The 23,768-nt window shown below is 44.4% G+C and overlaps 2 protein-coding genes across 7 annotated transcripts in view; one reads left to right on the top strand and one right to left on the bottom strand.

Moving 5' to 3' along the window:
• The first annotated feature begins 2,296 nt into the window (after positions 1-2,296).
• Positions 2,297-9,734, top strand: LOC309533794 (armadillo repeat-containing protein 12-like). Of its 2 annotated transcripts, XM_082225373.1 has the most exons (6): positions 2,299-2,510; positions 3,684-3,832; positions 5,411-5,545; positions 5,983-6,156; positions 6,412-6,483; positions 9,331-9,734. In XM_082225373.1, exons 1-6 carry the CDS (start codon positions 2,372-2,374, stop codon positions 9,688-9,690), a joined length of 1,029 nt encoding a protein of 342 aa, XP_082081499.1. In that variant the 5' UTR covers positions 2,299-2,371; the 3' UTR covers positions 9,691-9,734. The 2 variants fall into 2 exon arrangements, with proteins under 2 accessions (XP_082081500.1, XP_082081499.1); XM_082225374.1 differs by lacking the exon at positions 5,411-5,545 and having other exon boundaries at positions 2,297-2,510.
• A 2,631-nt stretch (positions 9,735-12,365) lies between these two features.
• Positions 12,366-23,768, bottom strand: part of BRPF3 (bromodomain and PHD finger containing 3) — a 38,112-nt gene continuing 26,709 nt past the window's right edge. For all 5 annotated transcript variants that reach the window (XM_082228590.1, XM_082228593.1, XM_082228594.1 and 2 more), the window contains 5 exons: positions 21,439-21,535; positions 19,672-19,769; positions 17,423-17,520; positions 15,258-15,412; positions 12,366-14,853 (listed from right to left, as the gene is read on the bottom strand). In XM_082228590.1, coding sequence (XP_082084716.1) covers positions 14,670-14,853; positions 15,258-15,412; positions 17,423-17,520; positions 19,672-19,769; positions 21,439-21,535 — 632 coding nt within the window. In that variant the 3' untranslated portion in view covers positions 12,366-14,669. The remainder of the gene's footprint in view (positions 14,854-15,257; positions 15,413-17,422; positions 17,521-19,671; positions 19,770-21,438; positions 21,536-23,768) is intronic.

Here is a 23,768-nt window from a genome sequence, read left to right as displayed (position 1 = left end):
GATAAGCAGGAGTGGGTTTTGGTGTGACAGGCCTGTGAGTACTGAAAACAAATCCCTGGGCATGTCTTCAGAGACGCTCTGCTCCTTAATTCTGGATATGTTGCCCCCCCCCCTTCTCCCACCACTGTTTTGCAACTGGCTCTAGTTAAGAGCCTTTGGAGGTTCTAGTAAAAAATGCAACAAAATAGTTCCTGCAAGCCTGAAGCCTAGCCTAGTCTGAACTAAAAGCAAAGAAAGTACAGAAAGGAATTCAAGCCTTTGATGCTCATATCTACCTGGTAAGTGTGACAATACTTGACCCACACTGCTGGTAGAGTTCCAGTGCTAAGGAATAAAGCCACATAATATTTGGTTGCTGTCGCCATCTTCTGGCAGGAAGTCCTGTTGTTCACCCAGCAACATAAGCATAACCCAAGATGTTCACATTCTCCTTTTATTCGTTCTCGTTCCACATCAGATCTATACCCTTTGAGTTCAGTTCAGTTACTCCAGCAGAAGGCAAAAACTGGATCCCCACCATACTTCCCTGAGATCTCTTTTAGGCAGAGATGTGAGCATGATTTGATCTGTTGCCCTGCGAGCCTATAAGCTGCAGGATCTGTCAGAAGACTCCAGCGCACTCAGGCTGTGGGGTCAGAACAGGAAAAAGAGAAGAAGACAGCCTGGGAGTAGGAGCAGGGCAAAACTAGAAGAATTGAAGATACAACACTTAACATAAATAAACATGCCCCTATCATTACATTGGGACGTGGGTGGCGCTGTGGGTTAAACCACAGAGCCTAGGACTTGCCAATCAGAAGGTCAGCGGTTTGAATCCCTACGACGTGGTGAGCTCCCATTGCTCGGCCCCTGCCCCTGCCAACCTAGCAGTTCGAAAGCACATCAAAGTGCAAGTAGATAAATAGGTACTGCTCCAGCGGGAAGGTAAATGGCGTTTCAGTGCGCTGCTCTGGTTTGCCAAAAGTGGCTTAGTCATGCTGGCCAATGACCCGGAAGCTGTACATCGGTTCCCTCGGCCAATAAAGCGAGATGAGCGCCGCAACCCCAGAGTCGGCCACAACTGGACCTAATGGTCAGGGGTCCCTTTACCTATCATTACATTGCACATAAAGGTTTGTTTCTGGCCTTTGAGGCCATAAAAAATAGGGGAAATGTGGGCTCATCATTGGGTCCTCCCATATATTTCTGTTCCTGCTCAGTTTCTCTTTCCACTGGCTCTGCCTCTCCAACCCCTCAGCCATGCCCACATTTCATTAGATGTGAGGAGTGGTTGGTCACCCTCCTTTCTCTGCTGAGGTGAGGAGAGGTGCAAAGGGCTTCTCTCTGTGAGCGATTGTGAGCAACTGATGGAGGGGTGGTGGGGTGTGGGAAAGCAGTGGCATCATCACAACATGTACAGAAAAGTTAGCATATTGCCATTTGCATCTATGATTGGCCATCGATAGGATGGGAAGGTGAGCCTATAAACTGCAGGGGCTGCAAGGTGTCTCTAAGAACAGAAGTCTCAGATTGACTGATTTATTGTACTCCTCCTATGGGATCTCTTTTTTTGGGGGGGCATCAGTTAGGCTGAAGAGTTGTTTTCAAGTGGTGCACTTCCCTCACTCCACTACCATTCACTTCTGTGGGAGAAAAATAAAGGGGTGGACTTGGGGATGCTGTTGAGGAGGGAGCAAAGTCCCCTGTCCTTGCTGACCCCACTGTCTGGAACTGGGGCAGGTTCCCTCCTCCCCTGCTGTGGCCCCTATGATAACTTGGTCTATAAAATTCAGTGGGGAAACATTCACCAGCCACCCCTGCCATTCAGCCTAGATGCTGAGGTCCAGCTCTGAGAGCCTTCTGGTGGTTCCTTCACTGTGAGAAGGGAGGTTGCAGGGAATCAGGCAGAGGGCCTTCTCACTAGTGGCACCTGCCCTGTGAATGCCCTCTCATCAGATGTCAAGGAGATAAGTAACTATACAACCTTTAAAAGACATCTGAAGGCAGCCCTGTATAGGGACATTTTTAATGTTTAATGTTCTATTATGTTTTTGTATATGCTGGAAGCAGCTCAGAGTGGCTAGAGCAATCCAGCCAGATAGTAGGGATACAATTATTATTATTATTATTATTATTATTATTATTATTATTATTATTATGCAGCTCCCTTTGCATAGCTCAGCACAGGCTTCCGTGTCCTCCTGCACTGATATCGGAGAACCCGGGGGGACCTGCTTCCTGCACCTTCTCAGACGGTGTGTCACAGATGTCCTGGTGGAATCTGGTGACATCACAAACCATGCCAAGAGCAATCTAGTATTTCCATTGGAGGGCCTGCTTGAGGTCAGCGCCCAGGGCTCTATCCACATCCCTGGGAGCTCGAGGAAAGGAGATGAAGTATTTTGAGCTGGTGACAACAAAAAACGTGGTATCTGCGGCAACAGGAGCTGGAGCTATCTTCCTAATGGCCAAGACCATCATGGCAGGGATCAAGAGCCCTCCCTACAACCCAGAGCCACTTACCTTAGCCAGTGAGTTATGTAATGCTCCCAGCATGGCAGTTTTCACAAGCCCTGGTTTAACTCTCAACAACCATTTGCCTATCTATCTATCACATTTATATCCCTGCTCTTCTTGGAGTTCCAAGTAGCGTACATGATTCTCTCCCCCACCCCCCACCCGCCCCATTTTTAATCCCTACAACAACCCTATGAGATAGGTTAGGATGAGAGGCAGTGACTGGCCCAAATTCACCCAGTGAGCTTCATGGCTGAGTAGGGATTCAAACTCTGGTTTCCCGGGTCCTAGTCCAATGCTCTAACCACTACACCACACTGGCTCTCCAAGCAAACAGTATGGAGGGAATTGGTCTTTTGGATAGGCTCCCGCTGAATATGTGAGAATGGTATAGACATTTGCTGAAACAAATGCCATATGCACTATTTCTTGGTGCCACGTTCTGCTAATCAGCTATAAAACAGGCTCTCGGATATCTACCAATGGCCAATAGAGTTCAGGCAGAAAGGCCACACCCAAGGCCTTTCTCCCAGCCAGATTGGGCACAGTTTTTAAAATTTAAATCTCATACATGATCTCTGAAAGCGTGCAGCAAAGGAATATATTTGCTCTTAAATTTGCATCTCTGATTTAGAAATACTTGTAGAGTTGCTTCTTTTGGGTCTGTGTTGTCTTCTAATACCCACCTTGCAAGTGCCGGTTGTAGACATCTTAGCTTTGTGCATCTCTCTGGGCTGAAGCAATCTGCTTAATGAAATGTGAACTGCCATGAATTAAATATCAGGTCCCTCTGACCGGCTGCGCTCCTTGCAATGGCAACGTCCTGCTCCTGAGAAGGACAGCTCTGAGAGAGGACTTTGCTGAAATAGGAGATAGCATAAACATATGACCTTTGAAGAAGACAACACACTGTCAGAAGCTGCCATATACTGAGAGTATTTGGTCTATTTAGCTCAGTGTTGTCCATAATGTTGGGCAGCGGCCATCCAGCATTTCAAACATGGGTTTTCCCCACCCCTACCTAGACATATCAAGGGTTGAACCTGGAATCTGCCCACCAGAAAAGCTCTCCCACTGAGCTCTGATGCTTCCCATGTCGAAACACGTTATTCTATTTAGTACGACATGCTCCATTCAGCTCACCTATCGCTGCTTTTTTGCCTCCTTGCCCCCTTTCCTGTGTTTAGAGCTCGCTATAGAGCACCAGAGTCAAACTGTGCTGGACTCTGGAGAACTCAGGGGACTCCTGAACACCCTCAATCCAAAACTAGATGACTACTCCAAGAATATGCTACTCCATGGCATCACCCGGTGTGTTTATCTACTGGACAATGAGGTGAGACTCCAGAACTGCATGATGTAAAGTACAGTGGTGGAAGAGCAAGTCCAAGGAAATCAAGTGAGGGTTGGCCAGCCAGGTTTCACCCATGTAACAAAGTTCAGGACAGAGGCAGTTTTAAGGTAGCACAACCGGTTGGGGTGCACTGGGCGCCAGGGGGCACTACAGCAATGCTGTAGAACGGAGTGGAGAGGTGAGGGGGCACCGAACTTTAGCATCACACATGGTGCTGCTGAAATTTGAGAGCCCAAAGTCTGCCACTGTTCATGACTAAAGCTACACCTGATGATGGCAGCCTGTGCATCTAAAAATGGGTCTTTGATTTAAACTCTCCTCCTATCCTCCACTGTCCCCTCCACTGGCAATCCCCCCCCCACCAGCCACTTCTCTCCCAGCAGGACTCTCATTACTGGAGTCTGCTTTAAGGCAAAAAGAGCTGTGTGTGAGAGAGAGGATAGTGGATTACAAGGGGAGAAATGGTGATGGGGGAGCGTTTTACACCCACCCACCTATTTTTCGACTGATTGGGGCAAAGCCATATTCAAAGGTGGCATATTTTGGCCAACAGTCTTGCCTTCTGGCTAGTTGCTGCAAAGTGAGAGGCAAATCCCTCAGAAGAATGCACATTTTGGGGGGACTTAGAATGTAAAAGGGATGTCTCAGTTGTTTCACCAACCCTATGAAACTCCCTGCCTCAAGAAATCCACCTGGCTCCTTTGGCCGCTACCTGGAATTTTGGTGGGCCTTTGGTGTGAATGTGGGTTAATTTTGCTGGCTCGCTTCTTTTTTGTTTCGGTTCTTTTCCTTTCCTCCCCCCATATTTTTCTTTTCTTTTGTTAATTTTATCTGCCACTTGTTTGCTTGCATTTTGCTGTTTCTTGCGATGGTCTTTTCAATTATCTCCCATTAGCTGCCTTGAGTGGTTTTGGCCTGGAACTACAAAGGTGGAGTATAAGTGCTATGAATGAAAGAATGAATGAATGAATGAATGAATGGTTTTGTCCAAGCGAGATGAGCGCCGCAACCCCAGTGTCAGTCACGACTGGACCTAATGGTCGGGGTCCCTTTACCTTTATGAACCTGTCTGGATCCTGAGACCATCATATGAGGTCCTTCTCTGTGTGCCCCCTCTGAGGACAGTTAAGAGGGTGGCAATGAGAGATGGGCCTTCTCCATAGTAGCCCCCCACCCCACCCCACAGAGCCTCTCCAAGAAGGCATGCCTGGAACTAACCTTCTCATTTTTCAGTAGCAAATGTGCTTTTGTTTTCCTGAGTGTTATCGTGTTATTGTATTGTTAAATATGTTTTCAATTCATATGTGATTTTATTAGGGCATTTTTTTACCTGGGATGTAAATTGCGTAGAACAGGCTTCCTCAGCCTCGGCCCTCTGCATGTTTTGGCCTACAACTCCCATGATCCCTAGTTAGCAGGACCAGTGGTCAGGGGTGATGGTCCAGGGCCGAGGTTGAGGAAGCCTGGCTTAGAACTTTATTTAGTGGGAAGCAACAGATAAATGTAATAAACCAAACCTAACCTAACATCCCTCTGACTTTGCGTGCTCTATTTTTCCAGGCTTCTGCCTGTACGTATGAGGATATCAAACTGGTGGCCTCCTTCCTAGATGATCCAGACATTGGCATCAAGATTCAGACTCTGCATGCCCTCAAGGCATTCACTGGCATTTGGAAGTTTAGAATTAGGATTCAGGTGATTGCTTGTACCCCACAGTGCTTTTCTGTATCAGGCTACATGCAGTGGATCTCGACTGATTCCCACAAGAATGCTTGCCATTTGACATCATTCGGTGTCTCATCTTTCTATGGTGGTTTGAACAAGTGAACGGACTTCTTTGAGAAGCTATGAAAGGATCTAAAGTAATGGAAAGTCCTATGAAAACTCTGCTCATGGGGTTAGATCCATGACAGTACTTGAGCTATGAACAGCACATTTGAATGTTGTTAGCTGTGGCCATCTGATCTGTTAAGTATGTTTCCTACCACATCATTCCATAAGAAGAAGAAAATGGGTGGTCTTCTTGCTTCAGCTTACAACTGCAAGGAAGAGGCATTTATGCATCACTAGAGGGGACAATTCAGTCACGGAAAGTAACCCACAGTAACCATAAATCACTATGTTTTCTGCAGGAGTTTTTCCCCAAGGTTCTCGAAATGGTCGCCAGCATCTGGGACCACGACTTACATGCTGCTGGACTGAGGCTGCTGAATGGGCTGCCGTTGTCAGATCACACATTTCCACTGGTGAAGAAGCTTATGCCGGCCTTCATGGAAATTCTGCAGATGGGAAACACTATGTGTCAGGTACCAAGTCTTATCCCTTGTACCCAACTCCTAAATCAGGGATGGAGAACTCCTGATGTTGTGGGACTCCAAACAGCCCCAGCCAACATGGCCAATCATCAAGGGATGATGGAAGTTGTAGCTCAAAAAACATCTGGACGACCACAGGTCCCTCATCCCTGTCCTAAATCCTGTGAGGGCATTAAGTGGAAGCCATAAAACAAGAGTGAGACACTTCATCTGTAATGCTGATATACTTGCAACTGTCTTTTTCAGGTGCAGGTTCTAAAATTCCTTGGCACGCTAGCCCAAAAGGAAGCTCTGTTATTTGACATCATGAACTGCCAGGTAAGGATTTCAGTCCTGTCTTTGTTGGGAAACCTGGGAGAGGAAGGAAGCAAAAGGTGCCAGAAGGCGGCAATCCTAGACTTCCATGTCTGCTGCAGCTTAAAGCAGCGGCATTAACGGAGCAGAGAAAAGTGCATTGCCTTCCTGTTGCCTGGGATGTTTTCCTAGTAGAACAGGGATACAGTCATTTTTAGCCTGAGGGCTGCCTTCCTTTCTGGGCAACCTTCTGAGAACCACATACCAGCAGTGAGTGGGGTCGGAGGCAAAAATGGGCAGAATGTGGCTGGGGAGGGTGTGGCCCAGGGGGAGTTCAAAGGGCCAGATAGAAAGATCTGGAGGGTGGCATCTAGTTTCTGCCTAAAGAATCTGGAGTTAGTCATCCAGATGGGTAGGACCTACAGGCCCAAGCCTTGTCCTTTAAGACAAAATCAACCTGGTCTGAATCATAGAATCATAGAGTTGGAAGAGACCATAAGGGCCATCGAGTCCAACCCCCTGCCAAGCAGGAAACACCATCAGAGCACTCCTGACATATGGTTGTCAAGCCTCTGCTTAAAGACCTCCAAAGAAGGAGATTCCACCACACTCCTTGGCAGCAAATTCCACTGTCGAACAGCTCTTACTGTCAGGAAGTTCTTCCTAATGTTTAGGTGGAATCTTCTTTCTTGTAGTTTGGATCCATTGCTCCGTGTCCGCTTCTCTGGAGCAGCAAAAAACAACCTTTCTCCCTCCTCTATGTGACATCCTTTTATATATTTGAACATGGCTATCATATCACCCCTTAACCTCCTCTTCTCCAGGCTAAACATGCCCAGCTCCCTTAGCCGTTCCTCATAAGGCATCGTTTCCAGGCCTTTGACCATTTTGGTTGCCCTCCTCTGGACACGTTCCAGTTTGTCAGTGTCCTTCTTGAATTGTGGTGCCCAGAACTGGACACAGTACTCCAGGTGAGGTCTGACCAGAGCAGAATACAGTGGCACTATTACTTCCCTTGATCTAGATGCTATACTCCTATTGATGCAGCCCAGAATTGCACTGGCTTTTTTAGCTGCTGCGTCACACTGTTGGCTCATGTCAAGTTTGTGGTCAACCAAGACTCCTAGATCCTTTTCACATGTACTGCTCTCAAGCCAGGTGTCACCCATCTTGTATTTGTGCCTCTCATTTTTTTTGCCCAAGTGCGATACTTTACATTTCTCCCTGTTAAAATTCATCTTGTTTGTTTTGGCCCAGTTCTCTAATCTGTCAAGGTCGTTTTGAAGTGTTATCCTGTCCTCTGGGGTGTTAGCCACCCCTCCCAGTTTGGTGTCATCTGCAAATTTGATCAGGATGCCCTTGAGTCCATCATCCAAGTCGTTGATAAAGATGTTGAATAAGACCGGGCCCAAGACAGAACCCTGTGGCACCCCACTAGTCACTCTTCTCCAGGATGAAGAGGAACCATTGATGAGCACCCTTTGGGTTCGGTCAGTCAGCCAGTTACAAATCCACTGAGTGGTAGCAGAGTCAAGACTGCATTTTACCAGCTTCTTTACAAGAATATCATGGGGCAGCTTGTCAAATGCCTTGCTGAAATCAAGGTAGGCTACATCCACTGCGTTCCCTTCATCTACCAGGCTTGTAATTCTGTCAAAAAACGAGATCAGGTTAGTCTGACATGACTTATTTTTCAGAAATCCATGCTGACTATTGGTGATCACAGCATTCCTTTCTAGGTGCTCACAGACTGTTTGCTTAATGATCTGATCCAGAATCTTCCCTGGTATTGATGTCAGACTGACTGGGCGGTAATTATTTGGGTCCTCTCTTTTCCCCTTTTTGAAAATAGGGACATTTGCCCTCCTCCAGTCTGCCGGGACTTCGCCTGTTCTCCAGGAATTCTCAAAGATGACTGCCAGTGGTTCTGAGATCACCTCTGCCAGTTCTTTTAATACTCTTGGATGCAGTTCATCTGGCCCTGGAGACTTGAATACATCTAAACTAGCCAAGTATTCTTGTACTATCTCCTTAGTTATTCTGGGCTGTGTTTCCTCTGCTGAATCATTTGCTCCAAATTCTTCAGGTTGGGCATTGTTTTCTTTATCGGAGAAGACTGAGGCAAAGAAGGCATTGAGGAGTTCAGCCCTTTCTGTGTCCCCTGTTTGCATTTCACCATCTTCTCCTCTGAGTGACCCCACTGTTTCTTTGTTCTTCCTTTTCCTACGGACATACCCATAAAAGCCTTTTTTGTTGCTTTTAACCTCTCTAGCAAGCGTGAGTTCATTCTGTGCTTTAGCTTTTCTGACTTTGTATCTACATGTGCTTGCTATTTGTTTGAATTCCTCTTTGGTGGTTTCCCCCCTTTTCCATTTTTTGTACACATCCTTTTTTAATCTTAACTCAATTAAAAGTTCTTTAGATAACCACCCTGGCTTCTTTAGGCACCTTCCATGTTTCCGTCTCATTGGTATTGCCTGAAGTTGTGCTTTTACTATCTCCCTCTTAACAAACTCCCAGCCATCATGAACTCCCTTTCCTTTTAGTATTACTGTCCATGGGATCTCACCCAGCACTTCCCTAAGTTTTATGAAGTCGGCTTTCTTAAAGTCAAGAAATTGAGTCCTGGTATGCTTGGCTGCTCCTTTCCGCTGTATAGTAAACTTCAGAAGAGCATGATCACTCGCGCCTAATGATCCTTCCACTTCTACCCCACTAACCAGGTCATCAACATTGGTTAGGACCAGATCTAAAATGGCTGTTCCTCTTGCTGCTTCTCCCACTTTCTGGACTATGAAGTTGTCTGCAAGGCCAGTGAGGAATCTGTTTGACCTTATGCTCTTGGCTGACCTTATGCTCTTCTTTTTAAAGGTCCATCCAGATTTCCTCCACCTCTTCCAACCTTCACGACCTGGAAACCTTCTCTTTGAGCTGCTGGTATTTGTGGAACGGCTTTGTGAGGGTCGCCTGACTCCCCAGTACCAGTCAGTGAGCTGGCAGTACAATGAGTCGTCCCTTCATGAGGTCCTTTTTGGGGACGATTCCCGCCTAGCTGACCGCCTCCTCTCGCTCATCATTCACCCCGAGGAAGAGGTGCAGATCCAGGCCTGCAGGGTCATCCTGAAGCTCCAGCTCAACGAGGAAGGGGAGATGGCTTTCCTCCACAACTATGATTCTACCTTTTTTTCTGACTCCAAAATTGGCAGCTCACTCATTAAATCGGGCTGTTAATTCCTTGTAGGATTTAAGAGATAATAAATTATTTTAAACAGAAACCACGGAGCGAAGTAATGGTTTGGGGGAGAAGTGATGTGGTGAGGTGTGACCTGCCTAAGCTGTTCTCAGAGAAGCAGCTGGGAGGTGAAGTCTGCGGCAGACTACTGTTGTGCTCCTAATAATAATAATAATAATAATAATTTATTATTTATACCCCACCCATCTGGCTGGGTTTCCCCAGCCACTCTGGGCGGCTTCCACAGAAACCAAAAAACACTAAAATATCATACATTAAAAGCTTCCCTGAATAGGGCCGCCTTAAGATGTCTTCTGAATGTCAGGTAGTTGTCCATCACCTTGACATCCAATGGGAGGGCATTCCACAGGGCGGGCGCCACCACCGAAAAGGCCCTCTGCCTGGTTCCCTGTAGCTTCGCTTCTCGCAATGAGGGAACCGCCAGAAGGCCCTCGGCGCTGGACCTCAGTGTCCGGGCAGAACGATGGGGGTGGAGACGCTCCTTCAGGTATACTTGTTTCCTAAGAAACAAGCAGAGTGCAATCTTAGTCTTGTTGCACCACCGCAAGCTTGGGGTAACTTATCGACAGTATCTAGCAAAGCCCAGCACAAATTTGAGGAGCAAGTAACATGGAATGGAGCAACAGCCACACACCCAGTGCCCATGGCAACACTACTGGTGCCGACCAATCATGGGCTGACATCATCTCAGCCAGCCATACAAGGAGCCAGTCCTTATTGAGTTCTGGAAATGGTATTGTGCTGATGTTAGTAGGGTTGATAGTACAGGAGCTGTCATCTGTCTACTCATTCATCACTCCCACGTCTTTACTCCTTTTTGGTCATTCCACCAGCAGTGTTGTCCTGGCAGTGCAGTGTTGCATGGAGTTCCACTGGCATATCCACAAAGTTGTGCTGGCGTATGTTCACTGGTTGAGTTGTATCCAGCATTTTTCCACTCCTACCTTATACCTTTTGGCTTCCCAGCCTGTATAGGCCTAAATACAGGCTTGTACCCTTAAATGGCTTATTATAGTCTGATTTTTCATAGGCAACAGATGCACCAAGTGGACTGAGAAGGTGGTAAGTGGGGGAAGGGACAATGGAGGATAAATCAAATTAACAAGGCGCGAACTTGTTGACTTTCTCTCTTGCTTCCTGCATGACTTCAAGACATCAAATCACAAATAAAATACTTAACACCCAATTACCAAATGTGCCCTATGAAGCAATCAGGCTCCTTTCTTCACTTCTGTCACAATATTTTGGATGTTCGTGAAACTTGATTATTACCCACTGCTCTACAAACACAGAATCAATCAATACAAACTTCAGATTCTTCCATCTAAACTCTTGTTTTGTACATGGATGGGTGGAATGGCACCCAGTCCTTACAGCAGACTATGGTCTGTGCCAGCCAAGTACTGAGCATGGAGTGAGGAAGATGCTCCTTCATGGGAACTACCAGAATATGAGCTGGCTATGTGATCAAACTCTTCATTCTGTTGGGACCAAACCAAAGAGAAATATTGCTATTATCACTTGATCTCTCTGATTATGCATCCAGGATTCAATAAAGCCTTGATGAATGGCTTTCATTGGTCCACATGTTTCTTTGGGGTTGTGCTGCCTTGTTAAAACCAACTGGTCACAAAGGGATACAAGCCCCAATAATTAATCTGCCACTAGGTAGGGTAGTTGGGGAAAGGAGAGATGTCCCTCCTTAAAGGAGCTACGTCAAGAAACATGAGTCACTTCCCTCTCAGCAAGAGGAATTTCTGCCATGGATAATCCAGAATGCCCTCCAAGAACCAGAGGAGAAACACATCTCTCCAAAGTCCTTCTCATATGAGCAGACCCAATGACAAAAGCCACTGCTGAACTAATTTAATTCTATGCCATAAAGTGGCCTGTTCCCAGTTCTGTAAACCAATTCATACAATCCAGTTTGACACACTGATTACGTGTTATGTGGATTCACACAGCATTTGCAACAGGCAGAAAATCACCATGAGATTGCTGCAGCATATACTCCACAAGCATTGGAAATATGCTTCCATGGCTGGAAAAAGATTTGTTGTGGATAACATTGCACAAGCTGCTTACCGATAAGTTCAATTTACCACAGTAGCCTGAGAGCTCTTCCTTGCAAGCCTAAAATCATGAAAGTTTGGGACTGGCAGGGCTGGAGTGGGGACAAACTACACATGTGACAGATAAAAACATCACCTTTTAGGTATTTTCCAGGTTTATGTGTTTAGTGTCCTCGCATTTTAAACCTTCCCATTTCCCGATACTACTACCAATTTTTTGCCCAGTTTTGATATTTATGCTGGATTAGTGCTGGTCCTCGTGGCTTTTGGTAAAGATTTCAAATCCTGTTTTGAGATTTTTGTGCTGTTTTACAGATGTGTTTTTGACATGTCATTTTGGGAAGTTTTTTCTTGAAAATGGTCCACATTTTCCTTAAAGAAATGAATACCTGTCAACTTTTCAACATTCTACGAAATCTGACACTTAAATATAATTGAGGAAAAGCTTTGGGAGCACACAGGTTTCCAGGAAAGGAGGTACTGTATATGAAAACTGCTGAATGCTTGGGACTTAGGAAAATTCACATTACATTTCGAAGTCCAGGTGTCAGGTCAAGGATTTCCCAAGACAATTCAATTAGTTATTTTACATTAGAACATTTATTTCTCAGAGAGAAAATATAGCTTCAGACAGTCAGATTATAGTAGGTAAAATTAGCATATTTTTTTTCTTTACAAGCATAGAATTTTATTACCTCTTTTATACCATCTGATATAAACAGTTCTAGAAAGCAAATAAACTCACTTTCTATAATAAATAGAGCCATCTGTGCTTTACAGCAGACTGACAAGTCACGTTTAGGTCCCATAGCAACAGCAGGATACTAGCCAATTCAAATCCTTAAAATGTAATTTTTAAAAAATGAAAAAAGTAAAATGCAAGATCTTAAAACAGTTATACATAAGTCACAAGTCCACAGCTGAGCTACAACCTGGGAAAAGTGTATGTTGCTTTAAATTAATTACACTGTGCATACAAAAGACCCAGCAACACAACCGAGGACTTCAAGAATGGTAACAATCGGCCTGAATAATTTAGAATGGTATTTTACAACTATGTACAGAAGTTCCTTCCACAGCCACACTCTTTAGGCATTATCAACTTGTTTTTAAAAAATCCTATTCTTATTCTTTATATGTTACAGATATTTTCCATAAAGTGTGGTTTTATGTCCCCAATATATAAGATGTGGTACTTCATAAAAAAGTAGACCACATAGAAATGGCAGTGATTTCCCCCTTATTATTAACATTTTGTTCCACAATCTCTTTAGTATGAAGAAAAATTAAAATAATAAAAAATACTGAGTTAAAAAGAAAAGAAACAATTATATTTTAAAATTACAATCTTGCTTTGCACCTTTGGTTTGTAACGCTTAAAAAGACATAGAGAAATCTAGGCAAATCAGAATTCAAATGTGAAATGCTTTGTCAACTTGCAAACTTCAGCTTTCCCTGTTTTTCCAGCGCATGCAAGTTAAAAGCTAGGATTCTCGGAGGAGTTGCAAACTTGACTTTAACGGATTCCAGTAATGAAGGTTCATAGCGAAATAAATATTTATGGGGGAAGCTAAGGGTGAAACTGCAAGGTGTTCTGGTGAGCAAGAAAACAGACACCATTCCAAATTCAACCCAAAATAAGATGGGGGGAATTTTGAGGGCAAAGGGGAACTGCAGTTTGACACTAATGCCCTGACCCAAAGCTCCACACGGCAATACACACATGGCACTCTATGCAAGCAGGTACTGCACCATTTAAAGGGGGACAAATCTCTGCATCTACTACAAGGTGCACAATGGCCACATGGAAACCTGTTTCTGCATACAGCCAACCTCCTCTATAGACATCCAGCAATCATGCGGCTTTATGGGTCAGGGTGATGATGTACAGAAGCGAATGAGGCAGCTCTTACTCGGACAGAACTTCTGTACGCGGCGCCCCTAAAATGAAGCTATGTGCTAGAAGTTTTTAAAACCAACAAGGTTCTTTTTTGTCGTGTCCTAGTAAATCTTAGTACTTGACAGCATTGCTCCAGCGGACTAGGTGCTTCCCAAAAGAAGATTTAAAACACTGTTTTGCCCTGTTTCAAACATGTTATTAACCTGAAGTTGAAATGTAAGAACTACTTCATAAACGTAATCACACAAAATATTTCACAAGTGATTTCATCTTCATATTTAAAGCTCTGTGCATTTAAATGTGCATGAGGGAGGAGGGAAAACCCACCAAAATATTATCTCTCTCCTTCCTGTCAGTAAGATCTAACATAAAAACCTATATAAACCTAGGCATGAGGCTTCTAGACTAGCCTTTAAATGTATAAATGCAGTGGGGCAAACCAGTGCTTTTTAAAATAACATGAAAAAGTATGTTGAATATTAAATTTGGCACACAAGAGTCATCTAAAGGATAAAGGATTATTTATAGCAGTGGCAGGCTCCAGATAATTCTTCGTTAGCTGAACTCGGGACTAGCTGAAGAATGAAACACAAGAGACTCATGAGACTTGCAGTCCAACCGCCAAATGAGTTCAGCTTCTCCCTTGCCCTATAACCAAGGCCACGGCAGGACAGTGCAGCTGCTCCTGACATCCTCTTCCTAGTCAGACTATTACATCACTTCATTTCCTGCTGGCTCTTCACTGAGACAGATTCCGAAAGAATCCAGACAGGCTTTATGGCACATATCACATACTTTACAGCTGCTTTCCCTGCTACTAGGAATAGTGCATCTCTGCTATGAACGCAAACAGACACAGCATTCACACCGTCCTCCAAGCAGGGGAGAATCCCCTACTGATCAGTGACCCGAGACCCACTGTGCCTATAGATGCAGGCATTATTTCCAGAAAGAGCAGGACGGGCAGAGCAGGCTCTTTCAGTCCCTACAGATAATTTGGTGTGACAAAAGGGTGGTCTCCCCGAACTCGACTCATATGGATCATGGCCCGGTCATATGCCACCTGGACAGACTTGCGGATGCTGGTTTTTCGTCCCTCCATCATTTTAAGTTTATCCACTGTGTCATCTACTCCAAGAGGAATAACTTTTTCCTGTGGAAGCCACTGCCTGCAGTTCAAGAGCACATAAAGAGGCAAAAATTATGGATGAGAACGCATAAGAAAACACAAGGAAATCTATTTCCAATGATCCTGAGCCTTAGTTTTCTCCCAGACTGCAAAGATTTATTTCCAAATTTACAGACATGTTTGTTGCTATTATTTTAGCTGGAAACAAAACCCTCAAGGAATGTCAACTAAGTCTGATGAATAACACTGTGACATGTACACCCTCCAAAAGAAGGAAGTTGTGTAACGACTCTGCTTGGTGCCAAAAGAGGAAGGAAGAAATGGCAGGTCTTCCCTTCTACCTTCTGGGTGCTTAAATTTTAAGCTGCAAATTCATCAGTATAACTTCTTGATACTCTGCAGTCAAAAAAATGTTCTTTTCTTAACCTGTTTACATTTACTCACCATGTCCTCTTGTTGTCAAAGAAAAGGACAAGGAAAAGCTTTTCTCCAACTTCTGCTTGCCTCTGCTCCCCTAACTTCAATACCTCCAGAGGAGGGACAGGAATTGGGACTCCATTGTGAAGGAGGCCCTCGCGAGGCATGTCAGGGTCAATTATCTAAAAACACAAAGCAAAATACACAGGTTATATTACGGAAACTCATCACCGATCTTAGAAATTCTGCCTGAAGATAAAAGCCCTGTTCTGTAGCACCCAAGGAAACCAGGGAAAGGATGAGTGAGTAGTGAAGAAATCTCATCTATGGTAGTTGAACGTGAATTCTTGATTGCAATTAAAGGAACAAGCTTCACAACCATCTCAGCATTTAGGTGGAAGCAGCATGGATCCAAGAAAATTGTGAAGAAGAAGTTAGCAAGGGCAAAGAATTATGTGAAGCAGGGCAGAGCCTAGAGGTGATAAGGCTGGAAGCTGTTTTAGCTAAAAGGTTCAGAAAACACAGCTTATTTTCACTCTGTATTTCAATTGGTCATAATTAAGTACTTTAATGCAAGATGAATAACAACCATTCATCTACGCTTTCCAGTCTAGAGAAAACTTAGTAAGCGCTTCTCTCTTATTCCGTACCGAAGAATTCGATAGGTGAACAAGTAAGCAGAAACTTGTGTAATTTTGGGCAAATTAGATTTCTAAATAATTTTATTCAAGAGACGGTACACCATCCCTGCTGACCCAATATCCAGCTGTCCCAGTTTACTCTCACTCACACCAGTTTCATTATGGTACAAGTCTATTGATTCAAGCTGGCTATCAGTTAATTTGCTTTTATTGGCTGATAATTAGACTCAGCATTGTTGACATTTGGGCATAGGTGGGGGATTCATTGTTGGAGTTTTCACTCGAGTTTTCTGTTGCATAAATACATGTTTACAGAATGACTGTGCTGTATGCTATATGTGCTCCTTAACTTTTTGTTTTGATATTTTAAATTATGACTATTGTAAAGCACAAGCAAGTTACTTGTTATATATTCATACACATGATGCCTATCACACTTATGTGGATTGTGTGCCTTACATCTCATTCAACTAACTTGAAAACTAATTTTTGAATGTTTTATTCTAAGTGGATTTTGTTATTAGCTTTTAACAGTGGTGGGGACTCTCAGGCCTGCGGCCCCAATTAAGTCTGCAAAGCCTCCCCATTTGGTCCACAGGTCATTTCAACCAAGCTACACACACCCTGCCCTGCCCCTGACTTCAGGTGTGCAGCAGATAAAGACCCGGCTCAGCTGAAAGGGGTTTGTAAAAACCCCCGATCAGCTGACTGAAAGAATCTGCAAAGTTGTGCACACACACACACACACACACACAAAATCCAAGACACGACAATATTGTGAGCACTTTGCAGTGGGCTTTTATTCATTCCTGAGGAGCACTCTGAAAGGTGCTTCGTGAGTTGTGCATTTGCCTACACAGTATGATTCAAAACCGTGAAGGCAAAAGAGAGTCACCTTACGTTACAGTGACATCAGGTGATTGGCAGATGGGCTCCCCACCCACCTGTCAAATTTGACCCACTGGGGGTGAGGGAGATAATGATCTGTGTAGGCATATGAAGTATTTATATTGCACAGCTGTTTTTAAATATTTAACAATAATGCTATTTATGGTGTCTGTTTCTTTTTGGTTAAGAGGAAATCATCCCAGGTTTCCTAGCACCAAGATGGCATCTTTCTAGTTAAAATTGTTTATTATATTTTTATCACTGTTTATCCTTCCATGTTTCGAAATGTGGATGTTACTAGGCATATGGCTAAACATATGGTGATAGAGGATTGTTGATTACTACCTATTCTGAGTCATTTATTTGTATATTTATTTTCCACCAAAGCACTGGAAGGCAGCTAACAAAAAGAATATGGAGCATGCATAAAGAACATTAAAGATGATTAGAAGGAACAAAGTAACAATATGGCTAGCCATGAAACAATAAGCTCAGAGGCCCCCACGTTTTCACGATGAAAGCTTCAGTGTTGTGTAGGGTTCTTCCAGAGGACATCTTCTCCTCCCTCCTCAGCTGAAACTACATTTCGAACTTAGCACTGTATTATACGCCACCAAGATGTCCTCCATGGAAAGAAGGTGGCACTGAACCAGGTATACATACCAACGCCGGGTAAGAAGGGTAGCCACGACATTTTGCCCATACAAGTTCCAGAGGTTCTAGTTCCGTGTGCTCCTCAAAGGGCATCAGTAGGTTTGTACCTAAGGAATCGCAATATGAACTGCCTTAGAATCATAGTCTACCATGACAATAACATTTTTCACTGAAAGCAATTGCAGAGCTTTAAATGAAGGCTGCTCTTATGAATACGAAGTTGAGGAAACATGTCCTGCATCTTAAATGTCACTTCTGATAAAACTTGCAGGTTGAAAAATGAAATCAGGCCAAACATGTTAATAAAAAACAAGCAACTATTTCGCATAAGACAACAATATCTAAGGCAACCTTTGCCAACCTGGTGCCCTCGGGAAGCTTTGGACTGCAACGCCCATCAACCTCTGCTAGCATAGCTGATGGGAGCTGCAGTCCAGAAAACCTGGAAGTCGCCAGGTAGGCAAAGACCTATCCTACCATCCTCCTTTTATAAGTAGATAAAATGTTTTGTAAGAATGGATCTGGTATAAAGGCAATACATTGCACACCAGGCAGTGCAATCTTATACTCACATTGACCCAGTACCAAAGGCAAGCTACCATTATGTCAGGAGAATAGCTGCCACATCCAATGTGTGCTCAGCTCACAAGGAGAAAAACACACAAGAAAATCCCCAAACAGCGTAAAAACAGACATGCCCACAACATTCTAGAAGCAAGGGGAATACTCACCTAATGGGGACTGTGCATGCCATGCCACACACATAAAGGAGGAACCAATAGACTTATAACAATGGGAACACAGCCCCTGCATCGCAATACACATCATATGCAAGCTGCCACCCTAACACTCCCATGCCATCAATGGCAAAGCCAACAACAATCCCACTGAGGTCAGTGCCCAGTCATCCCTCCAGGGCCAGGCAAAGGCTGAAATTCCCTTATGCTCCTCACAATCCCTGTTTTATGAACACCACATGCAGCAACATAGTATTCTTCTATACCACTTGGAGGCAATTGTAATTAGGCAATGTATACATTGTTTCCCTGGGACGCGGGTGGCGCTGTGGGCTAAAGCCTCAACGCCTAGGGCTTGCCGATCGAAAGGTCGGCGGTTCGAATCCCCGCGGCGGGGTGCGCTCCCGCTGTTCGGTCCCAGCGCCTGCCCACCTAGCAGTTCGAAAGCACCCCCGGGTGCAAGTAGATAAATAGGTACCGCTTACCAGCGGGAAGGTAAACGGCGTTCCGTGTGCGGCTCTGGCTCGCCAGAGCAGCGATGTCACGCTGGCCACGTGACCCGGAAGTGTCCCCGGACAGCGCTGGCCCCCGGCCAATAAATGTGAGATGGGCGCACAAACCCCACAGTCTGTCAAGACTGGCCCGTTCGGGCAGGGGTACCTTTACCTTTACCTTTATACATTGTTTAGGGGACTGATGAGAGCATACATAGCCTTTCTGGAACAAGGTTCAAGACCCAACCACAGAGAAAAATGCAGGTAAAATCTACCATTGACTGTTGCCATACTAAGCTACTTCCACAAAGACTGAATTCTGAAACATGCAAAAATATTTCTGTGCCCAGAATAAATTATGGAAATTAAATCTGAAAATATATTTTAGGCAACATTGCCAAATTTATTCTATTCCCCAAATTATGAACTTCCCCTTATCACACACACTTCATTTTGAAGAATTTAGAATGCTAAAACTTGATTGGCACAGGTCATTTAGGAAGTAGGCTTGGAGACTTGACTGTCAGCTGGGGAAGGACTAGGAAGCAGGGAACCATAACAGTAATCATGGCAAATGCATATTGCTCCTTCGATTTAACCCCTGATTAGCCCCACTCTGTGGTCTGAGCCTTCTTCATATATTGACAACACATTTTCAAGGTTTTCTCTACAGCTATAACATCTTGGGGGCGGGGGGTGAGGGAATGAAAGCCTCATTATAGAACTTGCCCAAACTCTTTTACCTACATCTTTACAGCGGAACTGATCCTGCCATTTCTTAAGTTATAGAAATGGCAAGCTATAAGACTGGCAACAAATGTAAAGAGCATGCTTAGAAACTTATCCTATGCATGCTTACTTGGAAATAAGTTTCAGAGTTAAACAATGCTTATTTTGCCTGTGTTGGAAGGATTGCAACCTTAGTCTCCTTTGGCACAATCCACAGGGAAAAATAACATCCATAACCTAGCTGTACAAATTATAGCTACACGTTGTGCTTAAGAAACACCAACACTGTTTTTCTTACCTGAGCTACTGTATTCTAAGTCTCCATTTACACCATCCAAAAAAGGGACCCGTGCAAGAGCAGGCTTTCCTCGGCTACGTTTGTGCGGAGTCAGACCACTGTGAAAAGAGAGCCAAGTGATAAAACAATGCTTAGCTCCAAAATACAGCTTGAGCTATACGGAGCGAAGGAAGAGGAGTGGATAGAATGCCATTGTGGGCAATAACATCTGGACCTGATAAGGGACTTCTGCAGCCTTTCTTTTGGTAAATAAGCAGAAGTGGGCAGCCAGAGCAGCAATTAAAACCTTACTGTGAAAGGCAGAAATTCATATGAATCATAGATCTGATCAGCTGCTCCTAGGAGAGTTGGATCTGATGCAAAAGACAGGGAAGGTGGGAAACAAGCTAATTCAGGCAGGCTGTGCACTGCTGCGGACATTGGAAGCAGGATGTGATAGGGCAGAAGCAAACCAACATTGCAAGAAAGCTGGTTCTCAATCGACTGTTCTGCAGACAAAAGTTCGGATGTAAAGCCAGAGGGAGAATGGTATTGGCAGTGATGCTCACTTGGGATAGGCAAGCTAATGGCAAGACTGTGCTAAGTATTAAATGTAAAGATAAAGGGACCCCTGACCATTAGGTCCAGTCGTGACCGATTCTGGGGTTGCGGCGCTCATCTCACTTTATTGGCCAAGGGAGCCGGCGTACAGCTTCCAGTCATGTGGCCAGCATGACTAAGCCACTTCTGGCGAACCAGAGCAGCGCACAGAAATGCCGTTTACCTTCCCGCCAGAGTGGTACCTATTTATCTACTTGCACTTTGATGTGCTTTCGAACTGCTAGGTTGGCAGGAGTAGGGACCGAGCAACGGGAGCTCACCCCATCGCAGGGATTCGAACCGCCGACCTTCTGATCGGCAAGTCCTAGGCTCTGTGGTTTAACCCAAAGTGCCACCCGCGTCCCTGTGCTAAGTATTAAAGGTAAAGGTACCCCTGCCCGAACGGGCCAGTCTTGACAGACTCTGGGGTTTGTGCGCCCATCTCACTCAAGACGCCGGGGGCCAGCGCTGTCCGGAGACACTTCCGGGTCACGTGGCCAGCGTGACAAAGCTGCATCTGGCGAGCCAGCGCAGCACACGGAACGCCGTTTACCTTCCCGCTGGTAAGCGGTACCTATTTATCTACTTGCACCCGGGGGTGCTTTCGAACTGCTAGGTTGGCAGGCGCTGGGACCGAGCAGCGGGAGCGCACCCCGCCGCGGGGATTCGAACTGCCGACCTTTCGATCGGCAAGCCCTAGGCGCTGAGGCTTTAACCCACAGCGCCACCCGCGTCCCCTGTGCTAAGTATTAGGGACTACTTAATTATTATTAAGGGACTGGGGTCTACTCTTGACCCTATAGCCATCTTGGGATCAAAAGGTAGCTTATCTCAGCAATAGACTGGTAACAAAACACAAAATAATAGAAAACACTTATGCTAAAGAATGAAAAAATAATGCAGGCATCAGTGTCACCAATTTACTATATACTACTTAGAATTATACTGCCTAGAATACAAGGGTTGGAACTTATCACCCCTCAGCTGCCACGTGCTAAACAGCACACATGCAGCTAAATCAAGATTAGAGCCATAATTCCTCTGGAATGCTGATTTTTTTACTAAAAAACTGCTGGCCTCTGATATGGATGTAAGAGGCACCTAAAAGTATAAATGGAAAGAAAAGACTGGAAAATTACCAAGAGAATAATGTTTTTTCTGAGTGAAAGCACCTGGAAGAAGACTTACCTGCAGATGTCAGATGAGAGACCACTTCCGAGGCCAGAACTGCACTCTGAGTCAGACCCACTTTCCATATGCTTCCTGAAGCCATTTGTCACTGGTGCTGAGAAGAATGCATGTGAGAATGAGTCTAACTGTATATACAATGCTATTTTAAAAGTTCCTTAGACCACAGATGTGGAACGTCCAGCCCGCAGACCTAATTAGGCCCACTACGCCTCCCCATTTGGTCTGTGAGGCCATTTCAGCCAAGTCACTTCTATCTGCCCTACATCTGGCATAAGGTGTAGGGCAGGTAAAGGTGACGCTTGGGCAAAGCTCTGCAGGTACCCCCAACCAGCTGACTGAGAGTGCCTGCAAAGCCCCTTGCACAGTGCTTCCTAAACACCAACTATCAGTTGAACTGTTGCTGCTAGAAAAGTGCTGAACCCACTTTTTTACCTGTGTGATTTAACACGCAGGTAAAAAAATATCCAACTTGGCCAACTTGCTCCCCGTCCCCACTTTAGACACTTATGAAAGAAATGAGACTGCATACACAATTCTACAACGCAGCTAACAAGACTATTTGAATCATGTCAAAATTTTGTTGGGAAAAAATGCATTTAAGAGTTTAAAGAATGCATTAAATTCTCATTCCCAATGTCTGTGCACAGTTGGAGTCAAGAGGCATCTTGCAACAACTATGTTCAAAGAACTTGTTCAAAGCGAGTTCTCCCCCACCATGTTCTTATGTTCGTAGAACAGTCCTTACCAACTCTTACCCATTAGCAAGGAAATGTTCCTCATCCACCTCCCTTTAGTCCAGAAACTGCTACCTCCTTAACCCCACTGATAACTGGCGAATTATGGTAAGCACTGCCTTGTCTACAAAGTCAAAATTCAGCCTGAACAAAAGTTCACAAGACACATTTTCCATCTGTATATCTGCCAAGCTTCTCCCCCTGCACTCTAAAAACCATTTTCAATTCCAGAGGTCTGCACTTAAATGTATAGTTAGCCTGGATTTGATTCTGCATGTCATCTGCAACCTGGTTATGATTACTGATAGGTAGGAAACTTGAGCTTTGGGCATGCCAAGTTTTTCATATAATGAGATGTTCCTGATTAGTGCTTTTGGGGGGGGGGCGTTTGGCATTAGTACCTTGTGAAAGAAGTACTACTTTTCATGCATTGTCCCTTATGGTCAGGTATGCTAGCACTGGGAATGCCCCTCATCCCAGTCATCAGCTCAAGACTTCACAAGTAATTCCTTTTTTTCTTTTTAACTGTTTGTTTTAAACACAGACTGGGCTCATATCCACTACACAGCAATCCCCTAGAGACCTCATTACTTTCCTTTGGGGATGTGTGAATGTGTTTGTTTCTGCTCTTGCATAATCCCAGAAGGTTTGGTCACCCACAGAGGTCTGTTCTCCTTCCTTATTTGATTTTTTTTTAAAGCCCTCACTCATGGCAAGTGTGCAATCTGCTTAACAGCCTTTCCATATTCAAGTGACACTGGATTTAGAAATAAAGAAATTAAAGAGCAGGCCTCAACTCTGGGAGGAGAAAGTACATACATAAAAGTATTATAATATCACAGGACAAGGAGAGACAAAGAGAAATAATAAGTGATGAAACAAGGGCTGCATGTGTAGATATCTCTTAATTTTTTGACTTGAGTTTCCACATATTGGTTATGGAAAAAATCCTTTACTCCACCAATGAAGTTTAACCCAGGCACAGGTAAAATTCACTGTAGCCCCAGACTTAGAGAATATGATATATGAGATTTGGAAGCAGGTGAGAAAGCTGTATAATATTCCATCCATGGATCCCCTGCTGACTAATGTACACTATCAGTGGAAAATCAAATTGAAAAAAACAACAACTATTAGAAACATTTGGTAATGAATTTCCTCTAATTTCACCTACATCACTTTTACCCATCCTGTAGCTCAGTTCACAAGTCACTGAGCTGTCAAACAAGTGTTTAAGATGGGGAGCAATGACTGTTGCACCTTATCAAGCTGTACTAGCATCACAAGCCAACTAGGACACAGCAGTATCCTAACAGAATAGGGTTATCACTCTCATAACTGGTAACACACAAGTTAAGCGATACCACACAAAGATGCTGCATAGCACAGAATAAAGTAGAGAGGGGAGCTAGTGGGGACAACTCACCTTCACAGCCCATCTTAAAGGCATTTTAGCCAACAAAGAATCAACTATTATCAGTGTAACCTAAGCCTTAATACTGCTGTACAATTTGGTCCCTGGGAGCACGTTACACCTGTATTCCATAGCATGCACTGGGTCCCTATACAATTCAGAGACTTCAAGGTGCTACA

Source organism: Podarcis vaucheri (assembly GCF_965113315.1).
Source record: "Podarcis vaucheri genome assembly, chromosome: 6".
Lineage (NCBI taxonomy): Eukaryota > Metazoa > Chordata > Lepidosauria > Squamata > Lacertidae > Podarcis > Podarcis vaucheri.
Note: the sequence above shows the minus strand (reverse complement) of the source record. Positions and strands in the feature narration are given on the sequence as shown.